Below are 16,252 nucleotides of genomic sequence, written 5' to 3'. Positions count from 1 at the left end.
ATTACGTTGCGTCGCATCGGTTAATTCTGCCCACGGCGGGGGTGGCCGCGTAAACATCGGCCGGGTTGAGCGAACGCTCGAATAGAGGGAACATCGCCCATCGTAAGGAGAATTTTCGTTAATCAAGCCACATCAGTGGCCTTCCCACACCGTTATCAATCGTCTAGATAACTAAATTATCGCTGCTCCATGGATGGAGAGATAGATAGAAGAGCGCGCGCGCGCGCAAGAGAGTGAGAGGGCGAGATAGAGAGAAAGAGTAGCTGGATGTGTGCCCTGCGTTATACAGGACACGTCCCTTTGTATCAGGACGAACCGCGCATGAATGTATACGACGGGATACTCCGCCTTCGCTACTGGCGTTTGGATCCGTCCATGACGATGGAATATCGAGCCGATCGACCGAGGTGTTTGCGTATTTTTTGCGGCTCTTTACCTCGGATTTGAAATGTCGTCTCCGAGAAAGATTTGGAACCTTATAAAGTCGGCCTTGTAACCAGCTTAATCCGGAGACTTAACTGACTCTTTGAAGCCGTATCGAGTATTCAAAAAGAGGATACAGAAAGAGATATCTTTTTTCACCGTTTTTATATCTTGAGAACCTTAAAAGAGCAGGGGGGGTCTACTCCCTGGAGAAACATGGAAAATCTAGAATTTTTTTTGTACGGTGAGAAATCAGAGAACTCTCGTGGAATTTTATTGGGACTTTGAGAATTTAAAAAAAAAATTTTTCTTTAATAATTTTGTTCTTATACTGCAAGCAATAAGCAATCTTAATCCAATAAGCCAAGTTGTGAATTATATGTTTGAAATATATTATAAATATATATCTATCTCTATTTATATATCCAGTATCTTAACAAAATATTGAATGTGCAAATATATTCTTTATTTTAATTTATCGTGATAAAAAAATAAAAATATTATGCAAGTTAAAAAATTTTAGCTTAACAAAAGCTATTCAGTTTTTTTCAGTACATTTGTAAATCTAGCATTTGAAACCTTGTGGCTTTGTTTTTTTTTGTTTGAACGAAAAATATTAGAAAGTGCAATAAAAAAATTTATTTTAAGAAATTGCATAAAAAAATCTTTAAAATACTACTTTTTTACTTGGAATTTTGAATAAAAATTGATTATTAAAGATCAGAGAGTTTTTAGGAAACTTTTTTGATAAGACTTGAGTAGAGGAGGGAGAGAGAGAGAGACACCCTGGAGAGTCACACAGAGATCTAAAATACGAGGGAATATATTGATACGCGAACACGCATACCGCTTCGCAATTAAATTTGTTCCAACAGAATGGCGTCGGATTAAGCGACAGCTCGGAATCGATTCTTGCAAGCTCCGACGCATAATAACAGCGTTGGGCTGTTTAAACTTGGATTCCTGAATCGCTTCAACTCCCACGATACCGTCCAACTTTCTATCTCGTTCTACTATGTATGTATCGAGGCGCTCAAACGTTGCGGCTTGTTACAGGAAATCTAAGCACCGATGACGTTCAATTCGATGAGAAGGTTAATTCGATACGCGAAAGTATTCTATTTAACGGAACTGGAAACGTAAAATATAAACTTTAGATTCGAGATTATGGAAATCATTTTTATTATAACAATCGTCTTTGGATTCTCAGTATTGTATGTATATATATATATATATATATATATATATATATATATATATATATACACACAATATTATTCTTTATTATTATATTAAAGTTCCTTCCAAGATTTCAGTTTTTAGCGCATCGTAAAATGTCAGTGGAAAACAACAAGGATCTCCAGGATTGTCCGGAGATTCCAAAAATTTTCGAGAATTTCCGAGATTTTTAGAAAAGAATTTTACGGAATTTTCCAGAATGTTAAAAGACATCTGAGAAATTGTTAAAATAAAATGTCCAAGAAATTTCTCTGAGATTGTCTTTGGGATCTTTAAAAGTCTCTCGAAAACATCCGATAATCTCTGCGAATTACGGTTAATCTAGGAGAATTTATACGCTCTTAAGAATCTCTAAGGATCTCTTCGCAAATCTTCAAAATATTTTACAGGATCTATAAAGTTGGCAACGTCAAAATAACATCGAGGCTCTTTAATTAAATATGCATTCTTGCGAAATGATTAAACATTTGCGTTATTTAAATAACGTTGGATAGCGGAAATTCCATCGTGCGGTGAATTATTTGACCGGTCAATACGATTTTTCTATCTCGCTGCGTCCACCGCTTGTTTGCCCACGAATCAATTTTATCCAGCCCCATCCTCCTACTCTCCCCCTACCCTCCTCCTCCTCCTCCTCCTCCTCCTCCTCTTCCTCATCCCTCGCCAGTCCTTCTTTCGTCGTGTAATCAGCATTTCAAAATCGATACTTGAAGTCACCGGCAAATATTTGTAATTCATACCAGCCGCTCTCTCGCAAACTTTGTCGGAAATGTGATTATGACATATAATAATAACTACGATGCGTATAATACAATGATAATAATGATAATGGTAATAAAACGTCTTTTCGCATTATTCATGATGCATCGTAGGATATTTACTTGAGTTTATCCGCGAAAGAACGTCCCTGGCGGATGATTTCAGTCTCGCAAATATTGCAGTATAATTAGTCGTTAATTGATATCGAACGCAGCTAACACATCGGCGCGCTTCACGTGCCATCAAACTAATTAAAACACACGTCATGGGCGTATCGCGTCGTATAAAAATAGTTTCTTATTTATTTCCCGAGAGAGTTTCATTAAAACGCAATGAGAGAGATATTTTGTTGATAAATTTTTTGTCATTAATTTTGACAGCAAATTTTTTTTCTATTATTTTCGACTATATTCCTATAAAAGAATAGGAAATATTAAATATTGAGTTATATAAATATCAGAATAATAAATAAGGAATCTATACATGATAACTATAGATTTTTACAATTTTTTTAAATTTGTCCCAGACACTCGCGAATACTGTCCTCTCATACCGGAAGAGAATCTTCGCTCCGGTCCAACTATAATCGATAAATCAATTTTATTTTACATTTTGCAATCGCGCTTCCATCGCTCTTTCGACGTCACGGATTTCAGGTATGAAATTTTGTGATTGATCGATCGCGCGAATTCGATTACCAAATGTAATTAATTTACGCTATACGCGAAACACGGACGTCACGAGTTTGGCCAACTGCGCTGCTACGCTAAAATTTTCCTTACCGTGCAAAAGGCGGGCGCAGCAGCCGCATCGCTAATTAGAAAATTCACTACGTTGCTGGGGAGGTTACCGAGCCGGCATAATTAAATTCGAGCCCTTTAAAAGGGAGCCTGTCTTGACAACTCGACGGCGCGTCCGCCTCCCCCTTAATAGCGAGTTAACAATGGCGTGATTATAGGAACGCGAACAAGCAGGCGAAGCGAGCAGCCTTACCGTATTTTTGAGACGACCGTGGGCGTGAATTCTAATTGGCGGAAACCCAACTCCTGCGGCCTCACGTCCTCCAAACTGCTGTATCTCACGTAACTACAAGCCGGCGTAGCGATGTCTGGAACAATGCAAAGAAATTGTGTAACCGGCTCTCTCGATAAGAGAAAAATAGTCGAGAGTCTCTACATATTTCACATAGTTATGGCGCGTGATTAATTTTAATAACATATTTTTTACAATAGTTTGAAGATTGTTGTTATCATTTTTAGAAAATTAATAATTAGATATTACCAGGAAGACATTAAATATTCATACTTGCTGCATTGCGAAAAATTAATTAAGAATAATGCTATTAAAATTGAGGATTATTGGTGTTGAGAGAGTGTGTCTTAAATAATCAAATTCTCCCTGATTCTAGACGAAAGTCTCAATTTCTTAAATATTAAAAAAAGTTTAGAAACAATGTCTACATTTACTCTCGCTTTTTAGTCAATCTGTATGTAAATTCACGGAAAAATTTGAAACAGAATTCTAAAGTATAGCACATAAGATCATAAATAAAATTCTATTTTTTAATAACAATGAAATTGTATAATTATGCAGTGTATAATTCTATTTTTAGCGAAATATAATTTTCGGAATTCATCCGAAATGTGACAGGTACAATGAATACTTCGGTTCGTCTTTAATATTTTTAGAAAGCCTTAGCTAAGTCATTAATTAATAATTTTCTATTAATTATTGCTTTATTAATAATTAATTATTATGTAAGGTTTTTCTTCCATAAAATTTTCAAGCGTTAATTTATTCAAAGAAACTGGCCAATCTTGCGCTCGATAGTTTCCCGAGTACGCAAACTGGGGAAAGTATACGCAACTGCAGAAGCGGGAAAAGTGCGGCACGAGCATACTTGGGTATATAATTTCAAGCTGGCCGGCCATTTATACGCCCGAGATTTTTGCTTGCGCGAGTTATAAAAAAATTTCTATCTCGGCGATCGTCGTGGAAAATTTCCGGACGCACGTTTCAGCATTTCTGCAAAATGTGTCTTTTTCCCTCCCGACGTTCATTCTCGCTTCATTAACTGCAAATCAGCGACGTACCTACCTATATTAAGAAAAAGAAAAGAATCGCTTTCCCTCCCGCGTACCATGTAGTGGGAGGATGTCGGGTTATCGGGAGGAGTCGAGGGGAGGAAGAGGGATAATAGTCTGCGAAGGGGGTAGATTGTAAAATCGATGAGACTTCTTCGCGCGAGCTCGCCAACTTTGTGCGGATCTTTTTTATTATAAAAAAAAAAAAATCACCCGTTCATTTTCTTCTCGCTGATTAACCTTTTCAACCCTAAAGAGCTGTCAAGGTAAATTGCTTTAAAATAGAGTTATAAAATTGATTCTTTAATTTGTCAAAATTGAAAAAAGTGTCCCAGTTCGAAAATATACATTTTGACGTAAGAACAGCTGATCTTTCTTTCCCTCGTTAGTCGAGAAAACTATTCGAGCGCAGAATTGGCAGTCGACGAAATATAAATTCTGACAGAGTGCCAGAATTTTTTTTAAACACGAGAACATTTTTCGGACGTTTGAAAAGCTGAAAAAACCATTCGAGAGAAAATAATATCTTTTAAACGTTAATCGAACAATGGCTTCTCTTTTTTCTTTTTTCTTTTTTTTTTTTAATGGTGAGCTTTCGCAAGAATAAACAGGATCATTGAATTTCAATGGAATTGTTTGCTCTGCACTCTGAATGAGCGCGGGCACTTTTCGAAAAGTTAGAAAACAATCGAAGAGAATAGAAGACAAGGGAGAAAAGGAGAAAGGGGAGAGACCACGAGGGCGGTAAACCGCCAAGGTACTCCAATCAGCTTCCCAACTTTAACCGCGCTGCCTTCCGGCTGGCAACTCTCGCTAATGAAAGCCGCGTGCAAACTCACGCAAGAAACCACTGTCCGTGTGTTGAACTTCAGTCCCGCGTACGAAAATGGCGCAATAAATGATGAAGTTCCAGTCATAAAGTTCGCCACCGAGATGTTTCGATAATTGTTGAAGCTTCTCCCCCTTCCAGGAAAGAGAACGTTGTAAGTGTATAAAAGCGTTCGCGCTACATTATCGCTATTAAATGAAGAAAATGAAGATAAAACGGACAAGCCTACAAAATAAATCGCGACTGACCTTTCCCTCCCTCCCTCCCCCTCGCCTCGGCGTTACTCCTTGTTTACCGAGATTTAAGTCCGACGATGAGGGAGGGTTAGTTGCGGGTTGTAGCCCCCTTTCCCTCTCGCTCCCTCCCCTTCGAGGGGGAACACGGATGGTAATTTCAATTTATCCGCCTTTTCCCTTCAGAGCGACGAAGGCGAGCGTCGCTCGGTGAGAGACATTTATTGCTGCGATGAGGCATCGTCTGGGATTATTATGCGCTCGGGATGCATTCTTATGCGACGCTTAATCGTCGCTGTTTAACACCCCATCCCACACCCCTAGCAAGCGGCCATTAATCCGCGGGAGTCCTTCGTTAGAAACGAGATTTTGAAATCGCCGTGGCGAAATTAAAAGACAAGCGGACATATTTTAGCTTCCGAAAGAAATCTTCTTAAAGCATAAACATGGGACGAGACTTATCTAACAATAAGTAGCGAATTAGACAAAACAACATGTATATCGAAAACTTAAGATTCGATAGAAAAAAAGGACTCATTAAAATATACGAATGACAATTATTTTGTTAATATATTTAATTTACGAGCTATATTTCTTTTCTTATTTATATATAAGAAACTAAAATGTTTACTAATGTATATATAAACAATTATTATGTAATTCCGGGAAAATTAAATTCATTTATTTTTTTTTTAAACCATAGTCATTTTTTTAAAAGCACACAACGAATTTTCAGCTTTTATTATTAGTTTTCAACTACGTGTTTAAATTTATAGAATCTTGAAACTTTAATTTCTCAATTTTTTCAACTTAGCTTGAAACTAAATTCTATTTATTATGCAGAATTTTGTATCTTTGCGAATACTATGCTTTCGCAGAGAAATCTTCTAACGCGTGAACTTCGTAACATCGCGACAAATAATCGCGTTTCGCTTGATTGCATGCCGCTCTTAAATCGTCGAGCTCCATTTAGCACTTGCCGCTAACCGACCCCGACATGCTAAGAGCTTTTGTCTACTCTTTCAAAGGCTTTAAAGCTCCCGGGCGGAAATGACCGCCAGCCAGATCGCTCTCGTCGTCTGGAAGTAACAACAATAGCGACGGAAATAATAATTTCTCGATTCACTCGATTACATGTGAGCAGGAAACAAATGACTTTTTATGAAACTTCTTTTGCGGGATAATTGCTCCTATTTAGAGGAAGACAAAGATTTATTTAATAAAATAAATATTTTTTAATTGTGACATTTGCTATATTTGATATTTAAAATTAATATATTATAATAAAATTTCTTGTAATAAAATTTGACATACACAATATGTATAAATTAATTTAATATACAAACTATGCGATAGTAATTTAATTTAGAATAACTGAAAAAAATTTGAGAGGATTTTAAACGCGTATATATACGTGTGACAGAATTAAAATGAAATAAACATTTGTTGTTGAAATTGAAAAGACGCGCACACATTGCGTTATATGTTTTAAAATGAACGAATGTACAAATTTACCGCCGCCGGAAATATGCCGGAGCGCTAAAAATAATTGTAGCAACAATCGCCGCGTTAACTGCAGCACGATGCAAGATGACGGCGGAAATAAAGGGCTGGGAATGACGTTGTTTACGAGCGCCGATTGTTTTAAAAAGCGAGGAGAGAGAGTCGCGAGCATCGCCATCAGCTTCGGTGCCTCGAGAGAGCGAAAAAGCGACGTGGAAGGAAAAAGGGGGGAAAGGAGGGGGAACGGAGGGAAGAAAGGGACGGAACATAAAAGGGATCGGACACTAGCGAGGAATGAAAGGGGATAAGGACTCCTTCAGCTCAGCTGGAAGACGCCGCATTGCGCGGAAAAAGCCTCGATCGCTTATTGGCCGGGATTAAAAAGCATTCTCGAGGCGATTGTTTGTAATTCCGATGTAAAAGCCGCGCGATAAATGAATCGCCCGGAAATTTACGCCCGGAGTTCCATGAGCTTGGAGGATTCATATCGATGCTACCCCATCAACCCCTCAATTCCTCCTCCTCCCCCCCCCTCTCTCTCTCTCCCCCTCCTCCAGGATTTAATCCTCCTCTCGCATTCCCGACGATCCCAATCACGGGGACGCCCCTTCACTCGCATAACAATATCCTGCATTTATTATCATCCAACACTACGTCATGCAACATGTCACGAGATCGTCATTTCTCGCAAAGTATAATTACGCAAGTTTAAGGGATACGAATTTATATTGTGACGATATGAAATGATAATTTTAGAGAAAGTTTCGCGCGCAAGTATCTGCGATATTGTATAGAGGGGGAAGACCGGAGAGTTTCCTTCGGATTGGCGATATGTGCGATACAGGATATGGCGGATACGAGAAAGTCCACTTACCGGAGCTATGATTATTTCAAGATGCACTCACAAAAATTGGCTGCCGTGCACCCTTTTTCAACGTTTCCGCCTCGCTACGCATTTCCAGGTTTCCAGGCAACGTTATAACCCACACATCTCGCAACATCTCGATACATCGAATAAACTTGTGCTGAGATCATCGGCCGATCAAGTATCCTTGATTAATGATCATTTCGTTTAATACGTTTTGTGCGTATTTCGTATAATTAAGAGAACATTATTTTAGTATAGATTAATTTTCTGATAAAAATATATTAAAACTTTAAGCCAGAAAATTTTTCAAGTAAATTAAAATTTTTTATAAATGTTTATTTCGGTCTCGAAAATATGTAAAATTATCTGAAAGAATGCTTTATTATTCACTTGCACGATAAAGTTTTTCTTTTTGTTGTTGTCATACTTTAATCTCCCAAGTTAAATATCTTTGCGTTGCAGATATAATTTTCTTCGAACAGTCATCTCTGAGAATTCATTTCAAAATTCAATTTAAGAAATATTTGCAAAAATTTTACGGTACGTCAAAAATAGAAACGTAGAAACACACCGATAGAGCTCGAAAGTGTCGGAGGGCGTCACGACACGATGCTTCTTTATCTGCGTCGTAAAAATTGGCAGCTTCCAGATCGAGCAGTAAATTCAAACTATACTATATATATGAGAGATTGCCGAGTCGGCAAATTACGAAAAGGTGGCAGTCGGAGAACAGGGCGAAGGAAAGCGGGGTGTAGCCTTGATATAGTGTGATTGAGGATAGGAATAAAGGCGGATGACTTTTATATTTCCGACAACATCTTTAGTTCAGTTAATCTGCGCGTGACGTTGATTTATTTTCTACGAATTTAGATAAAGATGTAGAAATCATAATTGATACTTTTATTGTGTAACAAACAGTTTTATATAAATATTTCTTATAAAATAACATTCTATCTTTTCTTAAATTTTTTGAGCCATTCTTCTTGCGCGTCTGATTAATAATGTTTATTACTACTTTTGCTTATTTTTTCATTTATTCATAATAGCTATTCTTCACATTTTTAATATAATTTTATTATCTCCACAAATTACAGTTATATCTAAAGTACTAATCCTTTTACCGGATATAAACGGTTTATTCACTTCATTCTTATAAAATTTGCATTTAAATTAATTATCATATCATGATATTCTTTATTTGACATTAGATAATCTTTTTTACGCGTTTAATTATTTTTCAAGCCAATCCGGAAAAGCGTGATTTTTAATCGTATGGAAAAATAATAATCAATATAAGAAGAAGCAAACATAAATTTGAAAATTTGAGGAAAAAAAGAGAGACAGAGGAAAGAGACTAAAAATCACTTCTTGAGTGATCGTCCAACAAATTTGTTCCGCAAAATATCGCAGTTCCTTATACATTTTGCGAAAAACATACTCCATTTATTTATTCATTCATTTATTGCAGCTATTTTTCACGATCCTCCCTACCGTCATTTCGCATCCCTCTCGCGACGGAAAATAGATCGCCGCATCCGGTCGAGTTTACACGGGTTGCATCCTCAAGGTAAACGATAAACAACGGCCGGCGTATCGGGACGGGAAATAAATCAGCAGCGGGGACCTCCAATCCTCCATTTTTGAAAGGCTCGTCCCACCCCCGATCCTTTTGTCGGCAACATCAGAAAGCATCGACAAATCTGTCGAGACACGTGCGCAGCTTCGATTTCTGGCGCTGGTCCAGCGCTTCCGGTTCGCCGGGCGAGGTTCACGACTCATCGCATCGCGAGCGAATGAACCCGTGATTCCCTCTCTCACACCCGGTAGTTTTATTTTAATAGAGTCCGCCGGGCTCATCACGCGAGCGAGGATTTATTAGCCAAACCCAAGAGATGCGCGAAGGATTCTCTGCAGATCCAGAGAAATATGGACGAAAAACATGTTTCGATCCTGGCACACACGTATATTCCTTCGAATTTTTACTTCGCCAAATTGAATAAAGTTCTTCTTTATATTATACGGACTTTTTATTTATAATAATATATTATTCAAATATTGGGAATTTTGGATTATATTTCAATGGATAACTGCATCTAAAAATAATTTTTAAACAATTCCTTTTCCAATAATATATTCGATAGGTACATTTAAATCTCGGAGATGGAAAATTTCAGAATTTTCAAAATTTTCATCTATATATTATTACAAAAAGCTGTTGTTAATTAGCTGCTTTTTAATTCCGCTTCGCGCTCTAAAGCGCGCCTATCTATTAGCGTCGAAATAGCCCGCCGCTAAGTGTTTTTTAACTGATAATCGATTTAAGAGAGCTCCCGATAATTTTTCACAATAGACGTCACTATTTCTAGCCTCGAGAACGACACACGATTAATCTGATTAAAATCAGATACGTCGCCGAGAGAATTGGAAAATTCGGTGTCGTATTTATAAATCGGCAATTTTGTTTCGCATCGAGCTATACGCGATGGGAGGGATCCGTGTCGATCGTTATGTGGACAGAGTCATCACGTTGTCCACGGCAAGGATATCGACAAGGATTTCGTCAAAGTGAACCAGCATCTCTGTTGACGGAAGGTACGTGTTTCGCTTACCAGCCGGCCTTTGATCACGCGATTTCCCCTGATCGACTGTAATCATCCCTCCTGTCTACAATCTTGATAGTATCGATTGTTGCTCGTAATACATTCTTCGTTCATCTTAATCTGCCCTCGTTCGACATGATACAATTTAGAAAGTTACGAGAGCCTCGCGATGAAATAGACGTAGAATTGAATAAAATATCGTTATTTCGGAAAAGATGAGAACGATAAACGTCAAAAAAATATCTACTATTATGTAAAAGCGCGTCTGGTTCCCGGTAAAATGTGCATTTCGAAGAATTAAATGTATATGAAAAAAATATCTCTCTGTCGAAAAAAAACGTGCCTATATATATATATAAAAAAAAAAGGGAAAAAAGATGACAAAGCGTCGCACTGACGTGGCGGCGCGTCATTTGGATGGAAATTTCCGCCAGTAACAGAGAACGGTCTCTCCCTCCGCACAAATCCCTTTTGTGTCTGACGTTTATAATAAAGCGATAAAGCGACGGGCACACATCGACTTCTGCGCCGCTATTCTTCCATTATGCCGCGATTTGTATTACACCGCGCGTATCAGCGAAACAATGGCGCGTATCGCGGCATGCGATACGCGCCTCGTCACGCGCTTCGTTAATAAAGCCCGTCTCGCCCGTTGCGTTTTACAGTATCACGTCGCGGTCCGACAGCGCGATCAAACAAGCTCCCAGTCCGCTGTGTGACAACGCGGTCGAGTAAAGGAATTGACTCCCGTGTCACAAGAGTTTTCACAATTTATCTAAATTTAATTTAATTTTCCACAATTTATCTCAATGTGAAGCAATTGCGGAAATTTTGAAAAACTTGTGGGAAATTGTTATTTGCGAGAGAGAAAGAGAGAAGCTTTCATGTACTGAAAATGCGAGAGAATTGAACAATTAAAATTTCACGATTATGATATTTTTTTTCCCTTTTTTTAGAATAAATTTTTATCGTCTCTTTTATTTAAATATACCCAAGCACGATTAAAAGAGAAAGAGAGGAAAAAGAGATATGAGCCTGTATGTTATAAAAGCGGTATAAAAGCTGGCATATATTCGCAATCGTCCAGATGATCCGGGCGGCGGCGCGTATTCACCGACCTGTAAACTTCGATAAAGCCTGAAACCTCAGAGGTGATAAGGTCGACGGTCGAAGGGCGGCGGCTTATCGAAGGCCTTAGCCCACCGTCTGGCCCTTCCGGCGGGACTCTCTCTCTCTCTCTCTCTCTCTAGCTTTTTAATGGAGCATGTCGAACGTGCGTCTGGCTACGTCTAGTAGGCTATGAAATGCGACCGCCGCCGGTTTGTGTGTTGCTGCAAAATCAATATCTCCGCGTCCCTCTCCCTTCCCGCACTCCACCGCAATCCTCTCTCTCTCTCTCTCTCTCTCTCTCTCACTTTCTCGCTTTTCTTCCAGCTCGCAATCGGAAGCGGCTCGAAACGCGAATAGAGATTGTGAAATAATAATGAAGGAAGTGATAACACATTCTCTGTCTCTCGTTTCATCCCTTTTCCTTAAAATTTCTATGCGTCGAAAAAGGGGAATGAAATATTTCCATTTCCTCTTGCGAGAGAATATTATGCATGATCTATCATTTTATGAGAAAGAGAGAAAAAGAGACAAAAAGATACATCTGATGATAATAATAATAATAATAATAATAATAACAAGACAATAATCACGTGTCATTTAATTGTGATGATCTTTCAATAATAATATACGGCAATAATCAGACGTTATGTTTTTTAAATAATGCGAAATAAAATTGTCCATTTTTCAATCATTAATCATCATCTAAAGGGATGTAAAATTAAAGGGTGTCTGAAGAGCGAAGGCTAAAGTTAAAGGCCGAATGTTCGTTTACGATTGTACAGGCGATTGAATCATTAATTCAGCCGAGTCGTAAAAGCACGAGGAGAATGTGCGGGTCGACACACATTTTCATTTTTGTCGGAAAGAATCTCCTGCCTGCCACGTTGTACGTAAATACGGCCGTTACGTAAGCGGCGGTCCCCTCCCCCAACCCCCTTCACCCTCCGAAAACCCGCCGACTATTAAGCGATAGTTTAACGCTTCCTCGTAACGATTCTTCTTCGTAACGAGCAAACTCTCTCCCCGCAACACGGATATGGCCTCAGGTGCGGCGGAGTCGGCTCCGGCTTTTACTCGATATTTCAATCAACCGACCGCCGGCCCCCGCGTTTAATCGATTCAACGCGTTTCCGGGAAAACTCATTCAAACCGCCTCCCTCCCTTATCAAGATCAAGACTGTTCGAATCTGTCGGATGAAACGCGCTCGTTTGTGCGAGGGGCGCGTGATTTAATTTCCCCCCCCCCGTTGTCCATTCCGTTGAAAATCGTTGACCGGCAAATTTGGTAATTTCGGAATGTATACGAGTTAGGAGTTTGAGAAAATGTGGAAAAAAAAATTGCACTGACCGATTAATAAAATTTGCGAAAAATTTAGGAAATTCAACAATGCTTGTATTTACTTAATTTAAATATTTTCGTAGATGCTATTAAAAAGTTGGCATAAAATTTTCATCAATAAATAGATATTTTTTTTAAGTAACTTTCTATACACATATTGGATATGTAATATTTGATATTCATCATGTTTAGGTGATTTCTATCATTTTTAATACCCACTTCCACCGAATGGAAGCACTTTGAATTTTCTAAAATTCGACACCGACATACACGGCAATGTACTATGTGAGGTAATCTACTTTTGCAATTCGATGCAATTCGCAGAGCATCTTTGAAGAAAATCGCAATAAAGAGGTTAAGAGATGGTTGATGCAATAGAGCAAATGGGTTAAGTGTAGTCTTCGCCTAAAGTAGATTCGAGTCTCATCGCATGAACTCGAATCGTTCATTCTCCATGTTCCTAGAATTTTCGAAAATAATAGAAATGGCGTGGCACGATAAAAATTTAATTACAGATTAAAATTTTACGCTTTGCACGAAATAAAAATCTCCACGGCCTCCAAAGGTCAAGATTCGGTCCGGGAGGGGGCAAAAATGCTCTCGGACTACAACGTTTCCGGGTAAGTGAGTAAGTAAGCGGGTATAAGCTCGTTTCCTTGTCATAGTTTAGCGCCGGCTCCGGATCACGCACTTTGCCGGCAAGTTAGCGGCAAGTTGCCGCCTAGTTCAGGCCCTGCGCTCGTATACAAAGAGGCTGCAGGTGCAGCCGCTTTGAGAGAACTTTGACACGTATTATACTCGTTAAGTTGGAGTTCTCGCAACCATCCTCAATACCGAACTCGATCGCGAGCTAATCGCCCGGCTGTATCTTCGAGGATCGAGCGATTTAAAAATTATATTATTCAACAGTAAATTGAGTTTCAGAGATTTTTTTCAATTCAAGGAGAATAAAAAAAATCTATCACTTTTGTTTATTTAAATCCTTTTTCAATCTTTTCATCCTTTGTGAAATTTTTCGGTATTTAATGCAAGAATTCAGGAAAGTCTTCTTTCTCTCCCGGTTGAGGATTTAGAAATTTTCTAAGTTTGCAAAAGAGACGGAGAGTCTAAAAGTTTACCGTATCGCAAGAAAAGAGTTGCGATCGGAGCAGCATTCTGTGTGACTGATTCCAGAGGCTTCTGAAAGAGTCAGGAGTCTTTGAAGCCACAAAGCTCGAACGCAAATCTAATACGGAATTCGCCGAGAGCCTTCGGATATCATGCATAGCTATTGGACCGAATTAAATTCGCCATCAGCGAGTAGCTCCAAGCTTTAAGGTATACATAATCCATGTAATAAGCGACAAATATTTCGCCGAAAACATTTTTCCTTTGCAACTTGGTAGTTTCATTCGAACTAGATTTGCCTCTTTTAAAAAAAAAATTCTATATATATATATATATATATATATATATATATATATATATATATAAAATAATTCAATCATTTGAATTCTCGATACTTGCATTTCTTGCTACTCGGACTCTTCGAGCTTTAAATTTTTTTTTTTTGTTTTCATCATTCCGCGCTTTTGCATTATTCTTATGCAAGAAGAAAATAGATTTCGCGTTGAAGGATAGAATGTCGTGGTCCGGCCGCGATTCTCTCGAGGATCTCTTCACGCGCAATACCGTGCCGGGGGGTTGCAATTTCTCGAGAACATTCTCGCCGCATCCTTTGGAGACCCTTCAGGAGGTCGTTCTACTTGCATCCTTGGATGCCCCGGCGAGGGGGGTTTAGCATTTCTCAGACACTCCGCTCCGATCTCGTCTGACGAATTACATTTCCTGAGATTTTGTCACGTTATCTCCAGGAGAGAGTCTTGGCATTGTTAGCGACGTCTAAGCGGTTAATCGCCCCGGGGCGAGCTCTCATTAGAGTGAGTCTCTAATCTTCGCTAAAATTCAGTTCCCGATGAAACATTTCCCATTCACTAATTCCAACTATGTCTCATACGTCGGAGACACTAATCTTGGAACCATAAAGTTTCCCGAAAGTTCTTAAACATAAGAAATTTCTAAGGTAGGAACTTCCGAAGTTTCCAAACATGAAAACAAGTCTGGAATTTTTTTTACGTTTCCGAGACTTCAAAAGAATTTCGAGGATGAAACATTTTCAACAGTTGAAAAATTTAACGATATAAATATATATATATATATATCAAAAACATCTAGAATTTAAAAACATGACTTTATCATAAAGCTCAGAATATAAAAGTTCTTGTAAACGTTTACAAATCCAAGAGAATTTCGCTCCTTGCTTCTTTCTAATTTCGCAAAAATGGCTAACGTCTAACGAATTGCTAAAATCAATTATAAAAGTAATTCATTAATCCTACAAGCTAAAAACTCTTAATTCGTGACAAGTGCAGCTTTAAACTTTCAAGTTTACATGCATTCAAGCTTGCAAGCTCTGTGCTAGTCGATAATCGTAGGGATATTTTCAAGTTCTCTCTCTTTCCCTCTCTTTCAAAGTTTAGCGTAGAATTTTCTAGTCGACAAGTGAGAGAGATACGGGTGGTTCCAGCACTGTCAGTTAATCCTCGGTTTCTCGATAAGACTCTGAGGCTCGTCGAAGCTCGATTTATCGCGGCACAATATGTCGCAAGCTAGTACTTGCAAGCTCGAGCTCGAAAAGGGACGATCGATGTGAAGCGCAACCCCTGTAATTTGTTCACATAAATTCGCTCTTTGTAGCCATGCTAATATATAACGTATGCATCATCTCTTTCTTTCTCTTGAAAATTTATAAATAAAAATATAGAAAATAGTGCAAATTTTGAGGAGAGTTGAGGAATTATTACGCTGATGCATACGAAATAATTAAATTTATTGCAATTTATTGCTCTTATAACTTATGTAAAATTAGAAGCATTGTGTTTCTAGAGTTTCTATATAATTAATAGAATTCTGATTCTCCCTCGCAAAACTTTAGGATTCCTAATATATTTGAAAACAAAAATTTTTGACAGAATACACTAATATTTATATACGAAAGGCCAATTTCAATATTTCGTTAAACGAAAAAATTAATAACTTTTTATAACTCTTTATTTTAATAAGATTGCTTCGAATCATACTTTTAATAAAACTCTTTGGAGCGCTAGCTAAAATTCTCAAGAAGACTTACAAGAATTCACAAGAATTTCTAAAAAGTTTAGAATAATTCCATTTGAGAAAATTCTCTGTAGAACATCTCTGTAAGATCGCTAAAATTCTTTCAATT

General features: G+C 38.2%; 1 protein-coding gene across 7 annotated transcripts in view; it reads right to left on the bottom strand.

The window, feature by feature from the left end:
- Window positions 1–16,252, bottom strand: part of LOC126856578 (uncharacterized) — an 87,352-nt gene that overhangs the window by 37,078 nt on the left and 34,022 nt on the right. For 5 of the 7 annotated variants that reach the window (XM_050605212.1, XM_050605206.1, XM_050605208.1 and 2 more), the window contains one exon: window positions 3,415–3,529. The exons of the other annotated variants lie outside the window; for them this stretch is intronic. Coding sequence is in view for 4 of the 5 variants with exons in the window: in XM_050605206.1 (XP_050461163.1) it covers window positions 3,415–3,529 (115 nt within the window). In the remaining variant the exon portion in view is untranslated. The remainder of the gene's footprint in view (window positions 1–3,414; window positions 3,530–16,252) is intronic. 7 annotated transcript variants of the gene reach the window in all.

The sequence above is a fragment of the Cataglyphis hispanica genome, chromosome 19, assembly GCF_021464435.1.
Source record: "Cataglyphis hispanica isolate Lineage 1 chromosome 19, ULB_Chis1_1.0, whole genome shotgun sequence".
NCBI classification, from domain to species: domain Eukaryota; kingdom Metazoa; phylum Arthropoda; class Insecta; order Hymenoptera; family Formicidae; genus Cataglyphis; species Cataglyphis hispanica.
Note: the sequence above shows the minus strand (reverse complement) of the source record. Positions and strands in the feature narration are given on the sequence as shown.